At 40.7% G+C, this 17922-nt stretch overlaps 1 protein-coding gene across 4 annotated transcripts in view; it reads left to right on the top strand.

Moving 5' to 3' along the window:
- The window catches only part of ANTXR1 (ANTXR cell adhesion molecule 1), a 266805-nt gene that overhangs the window by 69394 nt on the left and 179489 nt on the right, over positions 1-17922 (top strand). For all 4 annotated transcript variants that reach the window (XM_003922664.4, XM_074398773.1, XM_074398788.1 and 1 more), the window contains exons 6-8: positions 690-769; positions 3098-3166; positions 4876-4956. In XM_003922664.4, coding sequence (XP_003922713.1) covers positions 690-769; positions 3098-3166; positions 4876-4956 — 230 coding nt within the window. The remainder of the gene's footprint in view (positions 1-689; positions 770-3097; positions 3167-4875; positions 4957-17922) is intronic.

The raw sequence follows: 17922 nt of genomic DNA, 5'->3' as shown, positions 1-17922 counted from the left end.
TTTCTGTATCTCAGTCAAATCTCTTAAAAAGGAGATTCAATATTACAGTACAGATTTTCCTTCCAAGCCTGGAGAGGTATCCATTTCTTGTTTCATTATAATCTACAACAAACAGAATAGACTCAATATCAACACCAAATCTTGCTAATATAAATCAATCATGATATGAGAAGCCTAAAAATCTCTGAAACAATTCTAGTAGGTTTTGCCAATTGCTGTAATTCTTCCAGTCAACTTGTAAATCATAATGACTATTACTTTCCACCAAACTGCCTTCAAAGGGTGGTATGTATGGTCTATTGCAGCAGGTGACAAGGACTCCCGAACAGCCCAGGTGGGAGTTTGCTCACAGCTTGGGTGACAGTTATGTGTATGCGAATAGAAAATAATCACACTTGATTCACTGGTGCTAATCCCAAGTGTTGGTTTAGTGACCATTTCACCAGGTTTGGCCATTTTTCGAGATGAGGCTAAGAAATGCAAAAGCAAAACCTATTCCCCATAAAGTCTGTCTCCATGGAGGGTTCTTCTTCATGCTGGAGTTGCTTCCAAGTCCAAAAGAAAAGTTGGTGATTCTCACAGTGTTGACTTTGGGCGGTTGAACTCCTAAGAGGTTGAATCCTGGGACTGAGAGGTGTGTCTCTGGGTAGGGCAGGGTGGACTGAGCCAGTCTGTATTGTGTTAAACAGGATACAGGACAGCCAGCGTCATCATTGCTCTGACTGATGGAGAACTCCATGAAGATCTCTTTTTCTATTCAGAGAGGGAGGTAAGCAACAGCCTGGCTGTGTCTAAACATATACATGGAACAGGGCTTCTCCTTTCTGTGGGCCACACTCTCTCTACTAAGGTGATAGGTGTTCTTTGCAAGTCCCCTGAATGAAACAGTTGCACATGTAGAAATAATAATAATAATAATTCAAGTTTTACAAGTGAATTTCATGTCTTACACATGGTAAATGTTTTCTCCTTTCAAAATTTTTGCATATGATTCTGTTTTGAGGGATTAAAAATATCTACCCTGCCTTTATTGATGGTGTTATACTGTTCTAACAGTTTTTAAATACTGTATATCATTTATAAACAAACATTAATACAATTTTTCCATATATTTCTACTAAAACAGGAGGCAGGAAATTACTTGAAATCTGTAAGAGCCAATCTAGTCAGAATGTATTTATCATTGAGATTTTCACTCTAAGAACTGAAGTTAAACAGCAATTGGTAGCAAAGTTAAATTGTCATCTCTCCTGTAATAGTTCCTTTTTTTTTTCCTTTTCTCTGTGTTTTCAAAAATTATTCCTCAAGGCAAGTGGAAAATTTCCCTAAATGAAGGTTTTAGCTTGTATAAGTAGACGTAGAAAAAGAAGTTTGCTAAAGAATTGAAAACTAATGTTTATACTTAGGAAATATTTTCCTTTCAAGTTTCACATTTCATCTATATGCCTAATTGGTATGAAAGGAAACAAGTTATCCAAAGATATGTACTGAAACCATAGCCTCATTAGTGACAAAGGGTCATTCAGGCCCCAGGTAGAAAGAAACAACATCCTAAAGACGCAGGCTCTGGGAGAGAAGTTAATGGTAGTATCACACTTACCTCAAGCTCTTAACAACTGTTTACTTCAAATTCAGCTCTTTCCGCAAACATGAAGTATATATTCATTCGTTTATTCATTCAGTGTAACTGAGAGCTTGGCATATACTTGGCCATCTGCTAGACACTAGAGGCACAGAGGTGAGTGAGACACAGCTGCTGCCCTCATGAGTATTACCATGAAATAATAATCAGCCTTTTGAAGCCTCCACTGGTAGAGGGCTTAGGGAAATTATGTAGGTAAACCCTCCTCCCGCTAGTACAAAAGGCAACTCTAATGAGGAAATACACAAGGTAATATGACAGACACTCCCTGAGCATTTGGAAAATGGAAACTCTCTATGTGATGAGAATGCAAGATGGCTTGTTTGGGTGCCAAATAACAGTCAAATAAAGTAAAAACCCTAATAAGGAAAGAACTGAAACTAAAATAAATGATAGAGTGTCAGAGACTTAAGATATGGGTTAGCGGGAAGGAATTTTAGGTATGGCACATGCAAACAGAAAAATATTCAGAATGCCAATGCCAACATAAGGAGACCTTCTGAAAAAGAAAGATAAAGCTCAAGATATAAAGGAATTGAACTTTTCCCTTCTTGGCAATTCTATGTGAAGTCCAACTGGAGGAGAAGAATCACAGAGTTGATGTAAATAAGGCTGGGGCTATGCTGAGTCTAAAAGTTAATTTTATCCTAAAAGTAGCAGGGAATATTTCTAACATGAAGGAAAAAAGACATACTTTTTTGTCCCTTCTAGAATTCAATGTTAAACAGAAGTGGATTTGAGTACTAAGAAAGGGAAAAATTAACAATTCCAATCAATATGCATATATTGAGCACTCACTGTATGTTTGCTAACAGTTATTAAGAACACATTGTATGCACCAAGGATTTCCAATATTTTTCTCCATTCTGACACTGGAGAATCTGGAAATCAGATTATCAGAGCCTTTAATAAAAATGTGCTGACATTATGAGTATCCACATGGTTCTAGCCTTGTGTGAGGAGCTCTGTAAATGTTCTTTCATTTAATCCCCAAAACACTTTACAGAGCAAAGCCAGGTGTCAAACTCAAGTATATCAAGTTCCAAAAGGCCCCATTCTTTTGTGATATCACACCCCTGTTGTAAAGAACCATATGTCAGTAAAAATCCATCACAGCAATTAATCATTTCCCCAGAATATTTAACTTAGCCTGAAGTTTCCCTCATCTTCCTGCATCTTTCAAAGTCCATCACTAAAGACTCTACTTTGGTGGGTCTTTTTCCACACTTCCCATTGGATTAGACAGTCTCCTCAGGTCCACCATGTGTTAGGTTACAATGTGACGTCCACTGAAGTCTGAGCTTCTTGGGAACAGGGATTGCCTTCTCCAATATGGCACCTGGTACCTGGTAGTTCCTCATTAAATACCTCCTAATTGAAGTTAATCAGGCAGCTCCAAAAGGAATTCATTTGTCATTGCTTCTCTTTCTAACATCCTCTCTTTCCTTTTCCCAGGCTAATAGGTCCCGAGATCTTGGTGCAATTGTTTACTGTGTTGGTGTGAAAGATTTCAATGAGACACAGGTATGGTCATGGACTTTCTCAGGTTTGGAGCATACTGAGCTTGTGAATGATGGAGAACATGTTTAGTCAGTGCAGAGGGAATCAATGCCCCTGAGATAGGTTATTTTTCTAGAAATCCTAAGGAGGAAGGAATTACTGGTTATATAAGGAATATTAAATCATTTGCTGATGCACTTGAGGTCTTCAACATAGACCATCAAGGCAGCATCTTTGTTGGCAAACAAATTGCCAAATGTCCAAAGATAGCTGAATTAACTTGGAAAACTTGGTTATTTTGTTTTTTGTTTTTGAGACAGGCTCTCATTCTGTCATGCAAGCTGGAGTACAGTAAGCTGTCTCAGCACACTACAGCCTCTGCCTCCCAGGCATAAGTGATCCTCCTGCCTCAGCCTCCTGATTAGCTGGGTCTACAGTCCTGAGTAGCTGGGACTACATATAGATGCACACCACCACACTTGGCTATTTTTAAAATTTTTTGTAGAGATAAAGCCTCACTCTATTTCCCAGGCTGGTCTCTAACTCTTGGGCTCAAGTGATCCTCCCAGCTTGTTGAGATTATAGTCGTGAGCCACAACACCTGGACAGATTTAATTTGACAAGTATGATTTTCTTATTCAAATAACAAACGTTCTGTTTCATCCATTAAAAATACAATGCATTTTCAACACAAAAATATGGAAATAATTGGGCAAGTGGGCAAAAAAGTGTGTACAAGTGCATATAAGAAGCAAGTTGTAAAAACTTACTAACAATTAAATACATATTCCTCAATGTAGTTCATAAGTTCTTTTTGTTTTAATGGCACAGGAAAATGCTTATGATATATCATTAAGTGAATAAAACAAGATTACAGAGCAGTAAGAATAGTATGTGCCCACTTCTAAAATAAACATATGCATGTTTGCACAGAAAAAGTAGGAAGAATGGTATCTATCAAATGGCTAATAAAGATTGATAGGTGATAGATGAACAGACAGAAGGATTATGAGTAACCTTTGTTTTCTTTTTATTTTAACTCTCCTGAATTTTCCTAAGTTTTTACAACAAGTATTACTTTTGCAATCAGTAAAAACAATAAAACATATTTTTTTAGAAGCCACATACACCCGCTAGCACTGACTCTGTTGCCACAGAGTCACAGAACCGCACAGAGATCTGGGGTCAGACAAGCCCATACATCAGCTTCTCGTAGCCCTCGGTTTCCTGCTCCATAAAGCAGGAGCACCTGAACCAACCGCAAGGGCCCTTTCTTTAATGGGTAGTTTGGTTGAAAGGTGAAGATGGCCTCACCCAACACCAAAGTTTGAATTTAAGTTTGCCATGAAAGGGAACTTGAATCTGCTTGATTCAGATAAAGCTGCCAACGGGAATTTGGTGAATGGGAGAAAAATGAGCCCATGGTCTATGCCCAGATTTATAAACATATCAATCCAGGCCAAGCGTTCATCAAGCTGGGCACTCCTACCTCTGCTCCTGAAGAGAAAATTGTTAAAACAAATGTAAAAGCTGGAGCCAACCCTGGGCCTGCTCCAGAGGCCACTGGTGAGCTTGTTATTACTGACAGCTTTTCAGGGCAGCCCCTAGCCCAGTGAGGGCCTCATATTCCCCTAGATTCTGAATATAACTAGAGCCTCCTAGACCCAGCGACTTTCATAAGTTTTCCACATCCAAGCCTAACACGTCTCCCCATGTGTTTGCTGTGTTCTCAGCTGGCCCGGATTGCGGACAGTAAGGATCATGTGTTTCCTGTGAATGACGGCTTTCAGGCTCTGCAAGGCATCATCCACTCAGTAAGTAGAGCTCTTCCTCTGCGACTGGACATTCAGGCACCTTCTGTCTCCAATCTGCTATTAATACCCAATTCCATCTCTCCAAGCCTGGTGTTTTTCTGCTCTAGAGAACACCATTTCTTCCCTCTCCCTTCTGCCTTTCACGCATATTTCTTTCTCAATTGTACCCTGCAGTGGAAAATTAACAATCGAAAGGGGGCACTGGGGAGGCCTGGAGTCAAGTTTCAGGTGGCCCTCTCCTTTCTCCTAACTGGGCAGACTTTGACTGGTGGTTTACGCTTGACCGCCTCAGCTTTCCCACCGTGACTGAATGCAAGCTGCCTTCAGAGCACTTGTAGGCTGGACTTACATCACTTGGTCATAGGATGTACTTTAGACCAAGATGCCCATTGAAGTCATCTGCAGAGATATAAAAAGCACTGCTGCCTAGGCATCTGGTCTAGGGTGCAGCCTGGACCTCAAGAGTTTTTTTAAAATCTCCTCTGGTGATTTGAATGTTGAGACAAGGTTGAGAACCACTGCTCTAGACCTATAACCCTCAAATACATGGGCTCCAGGGTTTGCACAGTCACCAGTCCTCCTTCACACACAGGTGATTTTCTACATACCTTTTCCTGAATGGTGAACAGGACAGTGGCTTCCAGGGCTTCTATTCTCTACCTCCCACATACAGGCAAGGCCCTTGATCCAGCTATAATATTGAGTGCTGCTGTCTTAAAGTCTCAGCCAGCAACTCAGTATGCGTGCTGTACCTGCGACAATGTTCAGATGCTCTGCAGCCTCCACCTTTAGGTTTTGTGACCAGAAAGCCATCTGTGATCTTCAGTAGAAGCTTACCAGGCTCCAGACTGGGGGTTCAGGATACAAATTCAGAGCTCAGGGGATCACCTTCCTCTTTAGATGTCAAGGGGGTCTTGATCCAGGGGTTGGTCCAGGGGTTACCGACCAGGGGCTCAGCATCTGCCAGCTCTCCTAGACCAACCTAGGAAACCTCCAGCATGGTTGTGCTTCCATGCTGCTCTCCCTTCAAGGTTTGCCAGGAGCTCCAGCAGGGTGGAATGCAGAGTGAGAAATAAGAAACTCAGAGCCTGGCAACTCAGAGTTTAACTGGCCCATATACTTACCACTTACAGATCCCTGGACACTTCTTGTTTGGAAACAGGAACCAATGATGACTTGCATCATAGGCTTGTTTGAGGATTACAAGGATTACTGGTGAAAATCCCTAATATTTTTCCAGACACATAATAAGCACTCAAGGCATATGAATTATTGCCTCTTCTACTTCCTTTCCCATCATATGAAGGATATTAATGTCAGCTCCCCTTTATCCCTTAAACATTCTTGAATATGTGTAAAAGTCACTTGAGAATTATGTTTGCAATACCTATTCCCAAGAAATTCTATTGCAGTGAGTTTCAGATGGATCCAAAGAATCCGTATATTTTAAATCTGCTTTTAAAAAAAAAAAAAAGTGCACCAGATATGCTTTTAGAACATTGACATATCTGGCCTTAAGCATACAGAATTGTGAAAAATCATCCCACCTTAGGTTGGGAATTTCTATCTTAATTATATTCCAATGATAGTTGTTTTATTAAAGAAGCTTGTTTGCAAAGAATATATACCTATTCAAACTACTGTAACCAGAAAGTGAAAATTATTTATAGGATAGAGAATTATCAGACCCAATTATGGGTCCCCAGGTGAAGAACTCCTCCTCTAAATTATTTCTGGGGTGACTGTGGCATACTTGACAGTGTCAGCAACACAAACTACAACAACCATGTAAAACAACAACCCAAGGGATGCAAAACATGATTACTAGCAGGACTGGGGGCTAATCATAGATCCTTAAGAAGCTCACAGGTGGATTATTCTGGGCGGAGTCTTCATGAGAAGGCGGGGCAGACCTGAATCATTTAAAGACCAGGGAAAGTTGATGGATAACACCAAATTATATGACCTCAGCCCAGAAGCTGGAAGACAGAAAAGCATATTTAGGGATCAATAATAATAATACCTATCCATTTGGTGGGACAGTTTGGATAAAGGAGTCAGGAGTAATGGAAAATAAGCCTAAATATTGGGTTGAAACCAGATTAATATGAGCCTTGAAGGGATTTTGGCTCTAGCCTATAGGCAGTGGATGCAATTACTGAAACAAGTTAAGAAAATAATCTGATGGCAGTGCTTGTGCACATAGGAGGGAGACTGGGGCCACTGAGAGAGTGTAGGCCAATTAGGAGGCAATAGTCCTGCTTTAAGATGGCTAGATTCTGAACAGGGACAACTCTTATCTGTTCAAATGTTCTTATGAGCCATGTGCCTAACACCAAAAGTTGGTTCTCACACAGATGATTGGACTCTGTTTGTATGTATAAATCAGTATTGTCCTTGAATACATCAGCCTTAGCAACTCACCCAAGCTCAACATGAGCCCAAATGTTAGTAAAACTTCCTCCATGCCAAAATGGAAATAACTACAAAGATCTTTATAAATTTTAGCGAAACCATCTTTCAAAAAGGGAAGAAAAATAATTTGAGACTTCAGTGTCCAAACTTTTAGCTGAATGATAAAATTCTTGTGAGCTTTTATCTATGAGTTATGCTAGTGGTTTTGATCCTTCCAGTACTCAAAACCCATGTTTATGGCAGTTGTTCATTCGTTTGCTTGGACAGAGAAACAGGGACAAGTAGAGCGAGCTCATCTTTCTCAAATCAGACAGAAATAATTATGGCCTAAAAGTTGGCTATTTTTAAGAAGTAGGTTCATTTCCCCTTTTGGATATTGAAAAGAAAACTCTCAGTTTTCCTCCCATTTGAAGCCTCTATCCCAGCTTGTTCCCAAGGATGTTGTTTTATGGCTGGTTATTTTCTCATGATAAAATAGGACTGGGCTTAATTATCCAAAATAAGATTGCAGAGCAGCTTCTAATAAGTTCAAATGGCTCACAAAGTTTTCTGCCCATTATGCTCATATTTTTAAACCTTAAATTGATATTCAGGGGCTAGTATTTACTCATTCATGAAATACTCATTGAAAACCTTTTGTGGCAGGCTCTGACCATTCAGTAACAATGAAAGCAGGTAGAGGCTCTGTCCTGGTAAAGCTTACAGTCCAGTGGAAGAGACATATTAAAAACAACTAAGTAAATAAATATGTATAAATAAAATTGTGACAAATGGAATAAAAGAAATAAAATGGTCATGAGATTAAAAGGGTTGGCAGAGAACCCAGTCTCCTTTGAAGAGATGAACTGAAGGTTGCAATGGAACCATCCACTGGAAGGGCATGGATAGAATGGGCAGAGCACAGCTCAGGACAGTGCATGGCAGAATGAAAGACCAATGCTTAAAGTGAAGAATGGCAGAAGATGAAATTAAGAAGCAAGCAGACTCTAAATCACCAGAGCCTTGAAGGCCATGCATTTACTCAAAGCACAATAGGAAACTATACCTAGTCTGAGTCTGACAATAGAGCAATCAGGCTTGAAATGAAGACTCAGGAAATCTAGACATCATGGCACTCAAAATCAACAGCATTTCAGCCTTTGAAGAAGAAAACCCACTGTGACTTGAACATGTTCTATCAGCTCCCTCTACCAGGCACTTCACCACCACTCTCTGAAGAAGGACTTATTATCCCCATTTTACAGGTGAGGAAACTGAGGTGCAAGAAGGTTGGAGAAACCGCCCCCAGGTCTGCCCTCTCATAATGGTGGAGTGGGGAATTTGAACTCAGCTCTGGTTCCAGAAATTCTGCTGTTTTCATGACATTTGGCCATGAATGTCTGAGGAAATGTAAAGTCACTCCTGGATTACCAAGAGCCAGTTGCCCAAGGCTTGGATTCATCAATCTGATGTTCATGTTTGATCTTTCCAATGTCCTTCAATCCTCTCTCCTTCAGGAAGAAGGACTTATGTGTCAGATTTGTATAATGTATCACTTTTCAAAACGTTCCCACTTGTTTTTCATGTTAGTTTCTTAACTGAGAGAGATGGGAAAAGGGCAAAAGGAAATTAACAGCTGTAGAGAACTTACGTTGGAATTAGACATTGTCCTTTTCCCATGTAATATTACCTCATTTAAAAATCATAACACGGGCCGGGCGCAGTGGCTCATGCCTGTAATCCCAGCACTTCATGAGGTCAAGGTGGGCGGATCACAAGGTCAAGAGATCGAGATCATGCTGGCCAACATGGTGAAACCCCATCTCTACTAAAAATACAAAAAATAGCCGGGTGTGGTGGCACGTGCCTGTGGTCCCAGCTATTCGGGAGGCTGAGGCAGAAGAATCACTTGAACCCAGGAGGCAGAGGTTGCAGTAAGCCAAGATTGTGCCACTGCACTCCAGCCTGGCAACAGAGCAAGACTCCATCTCAAAAAAAAAAAAAATCATAACACAATCCTGCATGTTCTGCACATGTACCCCAGAACCTAAAGTGCAATTATATATATAAATATTATATAATATAATATATATATATTATATATAATATATAATATATAAATATTATATAATATAATATATATAAAATATATAATATATTATATATATATATACACATATATATATAATCATAACAATTCTGCAAAGTAAATGTTCCTATTCCAATTTTACAGATGAAGAAACTGAAGCTCAGATAACCTGCCCAAGACCACACAGCCCTAAGGGGGAAAGCAGGATTAGAACCTGCTTTTCCCTTTGACTCCAGAGCCCATGATTTCTCCTACCTCTATTTTCTTAGGAAGGTAAAAATGAACAAAACCACTATTCAGTGAGTTCTTACTGTGTGCCAGGTACTGTTCAAATCCTTTCATGTAATCATCTCCTTGAGGCTGGATGCAGTGGCTCATGCCTATAATCCCAGCACTTTGGGAGGCCAAGGCGGGTGGATCATGAGATCAGGAGTCCGAGACCAGCCTGATCAACATGGAGAAGCCCTGTCTCTACTAAAAATACAAAAATTAGGCAGATGTGGTGGCACACACTTGTAATCCCAGCTACTCGGGAGGCTGAGGGAGGAGAATTGCTTGAACCCAGGAGGTGGAGATTGCAGTGAGCTGAGATCATGCCACTGCACTCAAGCCTGCACTGACAGAGCAAGACTCCATCTAAAAAAAAAAAAAAAAAAAAAAAAAAATCTCCTGGAATCCTCACAGGTGCCATTTGATGTAGAAATCATTACCCCTTTAATAGAAGTAGATATTTAAAAAGTTCAGAGTGATTCACTAACTTCTCCAAGGCCACACAGCACAGTGAGCAGTGATCCCAAATAGATTCAAGTCTTTCTAATGCCCATGATTTGAATGCCATTGTGCTTTACTGAACAATGCGGGCAGGCCAGGAAGCGGTTCCACTTCAGAGAGGAAGACACTGACGACCAAAAAAGAGAAGTGGCTTGACAGAGGCAAGACCAGAATCCAAGTGGCCTGATCTGAATACACCATGGATGGGTAGGGGAGCACTTTGCCTTTTACTACTATCAGGTGGAAAGCACCTCCAGAAATCATTACTGCCCAACAGATGAAGTACCATTGTTCTGGGAAGCTGTAGAATCGACACAGGCTGAAAGGAACTTCCACACTCGTACTCTTAAACCCTTCCACACTTGCACGGGTCTCTACCTCTGAGCACCATGACAGTTTTCCTACTCACTTCTTTAGAATATGGTGATAAAATTACAAGAAAAAGTCTGTATGGTTGGAAGATTGTAGCCCTTTAAGCCAGTAACACTGTAAAGGAAGAAACTATTCCTGTGCCTTCTCATATTGTGGCTTCTTCAGGGAATTTCCACTGACCACAGCTGGTGAATTTAGCACCAGCCCTCGAGCAAAAGTATGAAGCAAAGGTCCAGCAAGGCTCCTGGGTCTTTGTTTGCCTTTTCAAAAGTGCTTCATGCAGTGAAACAGGAACCTGCATGAAAGCTGGGTTCAGATAACACCGAAATGGGTCAGCAGCTTTGAATCCCAACACTTGGCCTGGTTACCACAATGCCAGTTCCTCCTCCCAGCTGTCCCCGCTTGGTGTGCTATTGAGGGTAGGGCCTGAAACCAAGGCCACTGTCTGAAATGGAGGGCCCATAATTGCTGGCACCAAGCCACCTCCATCTAGGAGCATTTCCCTGGAATAAATATGCAAGCCGACATTGAGCTTCCTATTAATAAGAGTGAGTCAGCACATAGAGCTTTCTGCATGTTTGATCAACAGTAAACAACAAGCATTGAGAAAGCACAACTGTGTTTGTAAGGATTTCTCACAAGCTGTGGCATGACCATTCTTGTTATCAGGGAAACTGTGAGATCAATGGAACCAAGGAATCAATCTTTTCCATGGTATATGTAAATTTATTTTATTTATGAAAACCAGATCCTGTGCTGATTTCTCCCTTCCACTTATGGAAAGCAATGTAACCTCCTAATCTGGCCCAGGCCCTAACAGAGCTGTGATAAAAGTCAAAGTCTGTCTTCCAGGCTTGCCTCCCAGCTACTCTTCCAAGATCCCACCAAGAACTGCAAAGGATTTTCCTATGATCAAAATTCATGTCACATTCCCGAAGTCCTGGGAAGTGCCTGCCTTTATTGAACTCATTCCTTTTCCAGGCCTAGCAGATGAGGAGGCACATTTCAGCAGCAGCTCTTCTCATAAATCAGGCTTAATGGTCACTGGAGGCAACCTCCTTTCCTTCCTTCACCCTATCTGAATCCTGTCTCAAGGCACCTTTCAGTCTTCTCATCTCTACAAAGCCTGCCCTGCTTTATCCTCCTCCATGAGCTCTCCCTGCCTTGGACTCCAGTGGCCCTAATTGTTGGAAGCTGTTGCTGGGCATGTGGATCTGTTCCATGCTGTCTGCCATCCCTCCTGGTCACATGCTAAGTTGTGCAATCCCAAAGACTGTCCCGTGTGTCATATTTCCCATGATATCCAGCACTGTGCTTTGCATAGTTATTAATTATAAAACAGCCCAGAGTACCATACAGCTTTTGTGACCCAGGGAAGACCTACACTGCACAACAAGAGGGCAGTCTGTGGCTCTGTTTCTTGTAAAATCCCCTCAGCCCCTCCCTTCTCTTCTAAGATTGCATCTGTAAAACATGCCATTCTGGGCTCCATTCACATTAGCAGGCTTGGATACAAAACATAAATAGAATCAATTGTAATTTCTGTAGTGGGCAGAAAATCTTTTTTTAAAAAATCATTTGCCTCAGCAGTCATTAATTAGACTCAGATTTTACAGACCCTCAGGCCAGGCATTTCTCCCACACTATTATTTCTATTTAGCTTATTAAAAAGCCCAGATGAAACAAGAATTCCCAGAGCTTGAAGAAGCTACAAAGATTGCAGAGGGGCATGTTCAGTTAATACTCAGATCATTCCCATTCTTCCTGTAGCCCCTCTTCCTATATCCAGAAATCTGCTGAGACACACTGTAAAAGCAACAGCAGAATTTTAGAACAAAATCAGTTCTCAAGGAGGACCACTGACTTTCCCAATCTGCAAGGGGTCAACAAGCTCACCTTACTAAATAAACCGCATTTTGGAGTTGCCAGCTCTCTGAGCTTTTCTTCTGCAAACATGGGAGGAAAGTGGTTTTGTGGGGAAACAAATCAATGTCCTCACATTTAGAACCTTGTTTATCCTACACTCCTTCGGATCAGATTCTCATTGGGTGTGAAACTAACAGAGTAGCATCTATTTACATGAATGGGCTGCCCTCACTCAGACAAAAACTTTGGCATGTTTTAAGAATAAGCTTTATTGTTTAAGATACAGAAACTGCTTCAAAATGTGTTTTCTTGCATGTAAGAATGGTATAATGTATTTGGTACTGTGTATTAGTGTACATAGAATCATATATGAATCCCAGAAATATGTATGTATAATATTCCCTATTTGTATTTATAAAGGTTTTCTTTTTGTAGAGATGGAGTCTTGCTGTGTTGCCCAGGCTGGTGTCAAACTCTTAGCCCCAAGCAATCCTCTCACCTTCACCTCCTAAAATGCTGGACTTACAGGTGTGAGCCACTGCATTTGGCCATATTCCATTTTTATTTAAAGTCAGACTCTATAGAACTGACATGGATCCAGGATAATGTCCATGGTTAACAATATGTGTGCCTGTTAGTTTAAAGTGTGGAGTGGAATTCAATTAGAAAAAGGCAACTTTTTAAATATTTTATTAATTAGAGATTAAATCATTTCAAAATTCATGGGGTCAACATTGACAGTCCTGAAGATATGTTTGAGCCAGTTGTGTGTTCCCAAGCTGCCTGGCTGTCTCTAATGCAGTGGTCCCCATGCTTATCCAACGTGCTTTCTGCCGTTAGCTGTAATAATGTGTGTGACCCTTCTGTGGGAGCCTGAGCCCCACCCACCAACCACAGATCTCTATGTTTTTCCCAAGTAAAGGAATTGAGGCCTTTTACAAAGCTGGCCAACCTAATACAGGAGATAGTGATATACCTACAACTTTTTTTTTTTAAGGAAGCTATTTTTTAAAAACGGAGGTGTTGAAATTGACCTCTTGGGAAGGCAGCAAGTACCCAAAGATGGTGGTGCTTAATCAAAAGAGGGGAGTATTACAAGATGCAGAACACAGCCTTGTATTTCAGAAGACTCCAAGGTTACACTTACAGGCGGAAAGGGAGATTAATACATAATATGCTATAATGCCAGTTTATTAAGACATGCAGGAAGTATGTCATTCATTTATTCAATATTTATTTAGTGCCTACTATGTGCCAGGCTAGTCACTGTGAATATTATAATGGGTAAAAACAAACCCAGTCATTCTCCTTGTAGAGTTTATAATCCAAGAAGACAGTGACCAAGCAATTAAAAAAAATACACTGTAAATTATAAACTAGGATAAGTTATCTAAAGGATGGTAGCTTGCATTAAAATGTTCGTGGATATATAGATATTTCATTGGTGGCAGAACTCATATTGGATTTGGAAAGTGGCAGAGGAAACAAGGTTAAATTAAACTTCCAGGTTTTCATCTTAGAGAACTGAGCAGATGTAAGTGGTCAGTAGATAGTTGGCCAACCCTGGCACCAGCATACTTAAGCCCCACACATCTTAAAACCAGAATTTGCCCTTTACAACAAATAAGACACCAAGGACCCCTTCCTGACATCTTACACTAAAATTAACTCCAGATGGATTAAAGACTTAAACATAAGACCTAACACCATTAAAAACCCTAGAAGAAAATCTAGGCAAAACCATTCAGGACATAGGCATAGGCAAGGACTTCATGACTAAAACACCAAAAGCATTGGCAACAAAAGCCAAAATAGACAAATGGGACATAATTAAACTCCAGAGCTTCTGTACAGCAAAAGAAACAATTATTAGAGTGAACCGGCAACCAACAGAATGGGAAAAAACTTGTGCAGTCTATCCATCTGACAAAGGGCTAATATCCAGAATCTACAAAGAACTAAAACAGATTTACAGGAAAAAACAAATCCATTCAAAAGTGGGTGAAGGATATGAACAGACACTTTTCAAAAGAAGACATATGGGGCCAACAAACATATGAAAAAATGCGCATCATCACTGATTGTTAGAGAAATGCAAATCAAAACCACATTGAGATACCATCTCACGCCAGTTAGAATGGCAATCATTAAAAAATTTGGAGACAACAGATGCTGGAGAGGATATGGAGAAATGGGAACACTTTTACACCGTTAGTGGGAGCATAAACTAGTTCAACCATTGTGGAAGACAGTGTGGTGCTTCCTCAAGGACCTAGAAATAGAAATTCCGTTTGACCCAGCAATCCCATTATTGAGTATATACCCAAAGGATTATAAATCATTCTATTATAAAGACACATGCACACATATGTTCATAGCAGCACTGTTTACAATAGCAAAGACCTGGAACCAACCCAAATGCCCATCAACAATAGACTGGACAAGGAAAATGTGGCACATATATGCCATGGAATACTATGCAGCCATAAAAAATGATGAGTTTGTGTCCTTTGTAGGGACATGGATGAACCTGGAAACCATCATTCTCAGCAAACTGACACAAGAACAGAAAATCAAACACTGCATGTTCTCACTCATAGGCGGGTGATGAACAATAAGAACACATGGACACAGGGAGGGGAGCATCACACACTGGGGTCTGTTGGTGGGGGTCAAGGGAGGGACAGGAGGCAGATGGGGAGGTCAGAGAGAGATAACATGGGAAGAAATGCCAGATATAGGTGATGGGGAAGAAGGCAGCAAACCACATTGCCATGTGTGTACCTATGCAACAATCCTCCATGATCTGCACAAGTACCCCAAAACCTAAAGTACAATTTAAAAAAAAAGACACCAAGGAACATGCTCTGAAAGACTTTCTGAAAGATGTGTGAAAGCAAAAGGCTCCTATACCATGAATGGATAAAAGAAGCTGGTCCATTATAAACACACAAAAAAGTCCTCCAACAGGAAATGGCCAAGTAAATAAACATTGGTTGTTTATTGGAGCAAGAAGCAGAACAAGTAGAAAAAAATAAATGCTGTGCCTATGATAAGGGAAGGCTTCCTTATAACTCTGTGCAGATAGCCACAATTCTATAAAGATTCTTAAGAAATCTCTGTATAAACTGAGAACTTCATGACAAAGGACAGTAGATTTTTAGAATCTGAAAAAATAAACTCTTACATATAGCCCAGACTGGTCCACAGTGGAGTTCACTTTAAATATATCAAACAACTCTTGTAACTTGGCAAAGTTCTTGTACATCTGCTGCCTCTGTTACCCATCCTCCCACAAATAATCCAATGAGATGTGCAAAAGTAACCTTACAAGTAACAACACATTGCAATTATTTAGTTCTTTATGGATTTCAAACATACTTTTCCATCAATGTTCTCTTTGAAATCTGTCCAAAAGTTGGCAGTAAAATAGCATTTACCTTGGTTCAGTTTTTGTTGTCAGCAAATATGATTCAGCAGGAGGCCAGTGGTGGGTAATGGGGCTTAAGCACATGTGAACCATGGTCCATGCCCAAAAATAGCAGCAGTAGCAATAGTAATGACAGAGGAATAGTTAACAGCGGCTGTTGTCTGAATACATGCCAGACATTTTCTTAAGTGCTTTCCTGCCAAGGTCGTTTTGACCACTCTTCTTGGTGCCTTATTTTCACGAGGTGCTCATGCTGGCTGGTGGCCAAAGGGTTGTTAATGATCTGTGGATCAACCACATCTGTCTAGTTGTGTCTATACGACAAAAACATTGTCAGTTTTCCTTGATCTCATGTTCTCCCTCACTATCCAATCCAATATGAAGTTTATTACCTAAATCGCATTGAATTCACAAACAAAATATCTCTACGTTCATGTCTGTTATTTCATTTAAGCATCATACAGCCGTTTGAAGTTGGTATTTTTCTTATCCCATTTTGCAGAAGAGGAAACTGAGATCTGGAGGTTTGATAACTTGCCCAAGTTCACATGGCCAGTAAGTGATGGGGTTTGGATTTGAGTATAAATCCATTCAGAGTCCAAATCTATCTACTCGGTTTCCAGAGTCTAAGTTCTCAATAGTAATAGATGCCATTAGTTGATTACTTATCAGGTTCTAGGCACTGTGCTATGGGCTCTGCCTGTGTGATCTCATTTAATTTTCCTGACACAACAACTTTATGCTAGTACTTCAGGTAGATACTATTGTTATCCCACTTTTATAGATGAAGAAACAGAGACACAGAGAGGTTATGGAACCTGCCCAAGGTCACACTGCTCATGAGTGAGTTGACCTCAGCTATTTGATTCCAGATTTCAAGCTATTACTCAGGTTGTTAAACTGCTTCCCAAAATTGGGGTACAGAAAAGTTAAAGGATTTGTCAAGGAGCATAAGTCAAGTAAATACAGACCAGGGCCAAGACCCAACTCTTCACATGGGTTTATACTTGAGGTGTGCAGTGATCTTAGCCCTTTCTTCTCTATGGGTCAATCATACCCTCACCTCAAAGCCTCTTACCTCTAACATCAGCCCTACCCTGTGTAAGTCCCTTCCACTGCACCTAGTGATTTCAGTGCTGCATCTACACCTCTGCCATGGCTACCACTGCCCGGCCTCCCACCCCCACACAGTCTCCAGTCCCTGAGCTGATGTGCTGTCTGCTACAGTCAGACAGGCTGATTACCATACAGTCTGGGATGCTAAGAACCACGAAAACCCTTCAAATCCATCCACAGCCATTTTGACTTCCTACTTTTTGAAACCAGACATTTCAAATGAGTAGGAGCCCCAGTCCCAGACAAATCCTGCCCATCCCCCTTACTGATAAATTTCACTCTATTGGCTGTATTGCATCCCTCCAGATGTTTTAAGTTAAGATTGGGAAAGCTGTGTTTTTGCTGGATTGAATCACAGTGCTTGGCTGACATTTTTTGGCCCTCCATACACCCCTTAGATTTATCAGCTAATTGCAGACACTTTGAGAGAATAATACAGCATGTGTTTATTATGACAACCCCTGTTAGTGTGTCTTTGTGGTCAAAGATCCACGGATGGTTCCTTTACCATCCGTGGTTAAGGATAAGAACTGGTTTAAAAAGGTTGGTTGAAACTCAGGCTGGGTGAAAACTTCACGTGTGTGTTTGGGGAATTGGGACAGGACTAGTCCAAAAGCTCTTTTCATTCTTGGACTGTTGTGAAGTCTTTTGTTTTGAATGATAAAATGATTTATTAGGAGATGTCAAATGCCTGAGGAATTTTATTTAAAACATCAAAAAACAGTTTCGTGTTGTTCTAATATCACTGTTTAAGTTTCTCCTTCTGGGCTAGCTCTGTTTCTCAAATGTGGGCTGTTTGGAGACTTGTGCCTGAGTACAAGTGAAAGAGGGTGGCTTCCTCTCTCAATTATGGCAACCACTGGCTGAATACCCCATCAAACAGGAAAAGCCAAATAGCAGCAAGTTCGGGGATGGGGGAATGGACAGC

The sequence above is a fragment of the Saimiri boliviensis genome, chromosome 1 (genome assembly GCF_048565385.1).
Source record: "Saimiri boliviensis isolate mSaiBol1 chromosome 1, mSaiBol1.pri, whole genome shotgun sequence".
NCBI classification, from domain to species: Eukaryota; Metazoa; Chordata; class Mammalia; order Primates; family Cebidae; genus Saimiri; species Saimiri boliviensis.
Note: the sequence above shows the minus strand (reverse complement) of the source record. Positions and strands in the feature narration are given on the sequence as shown.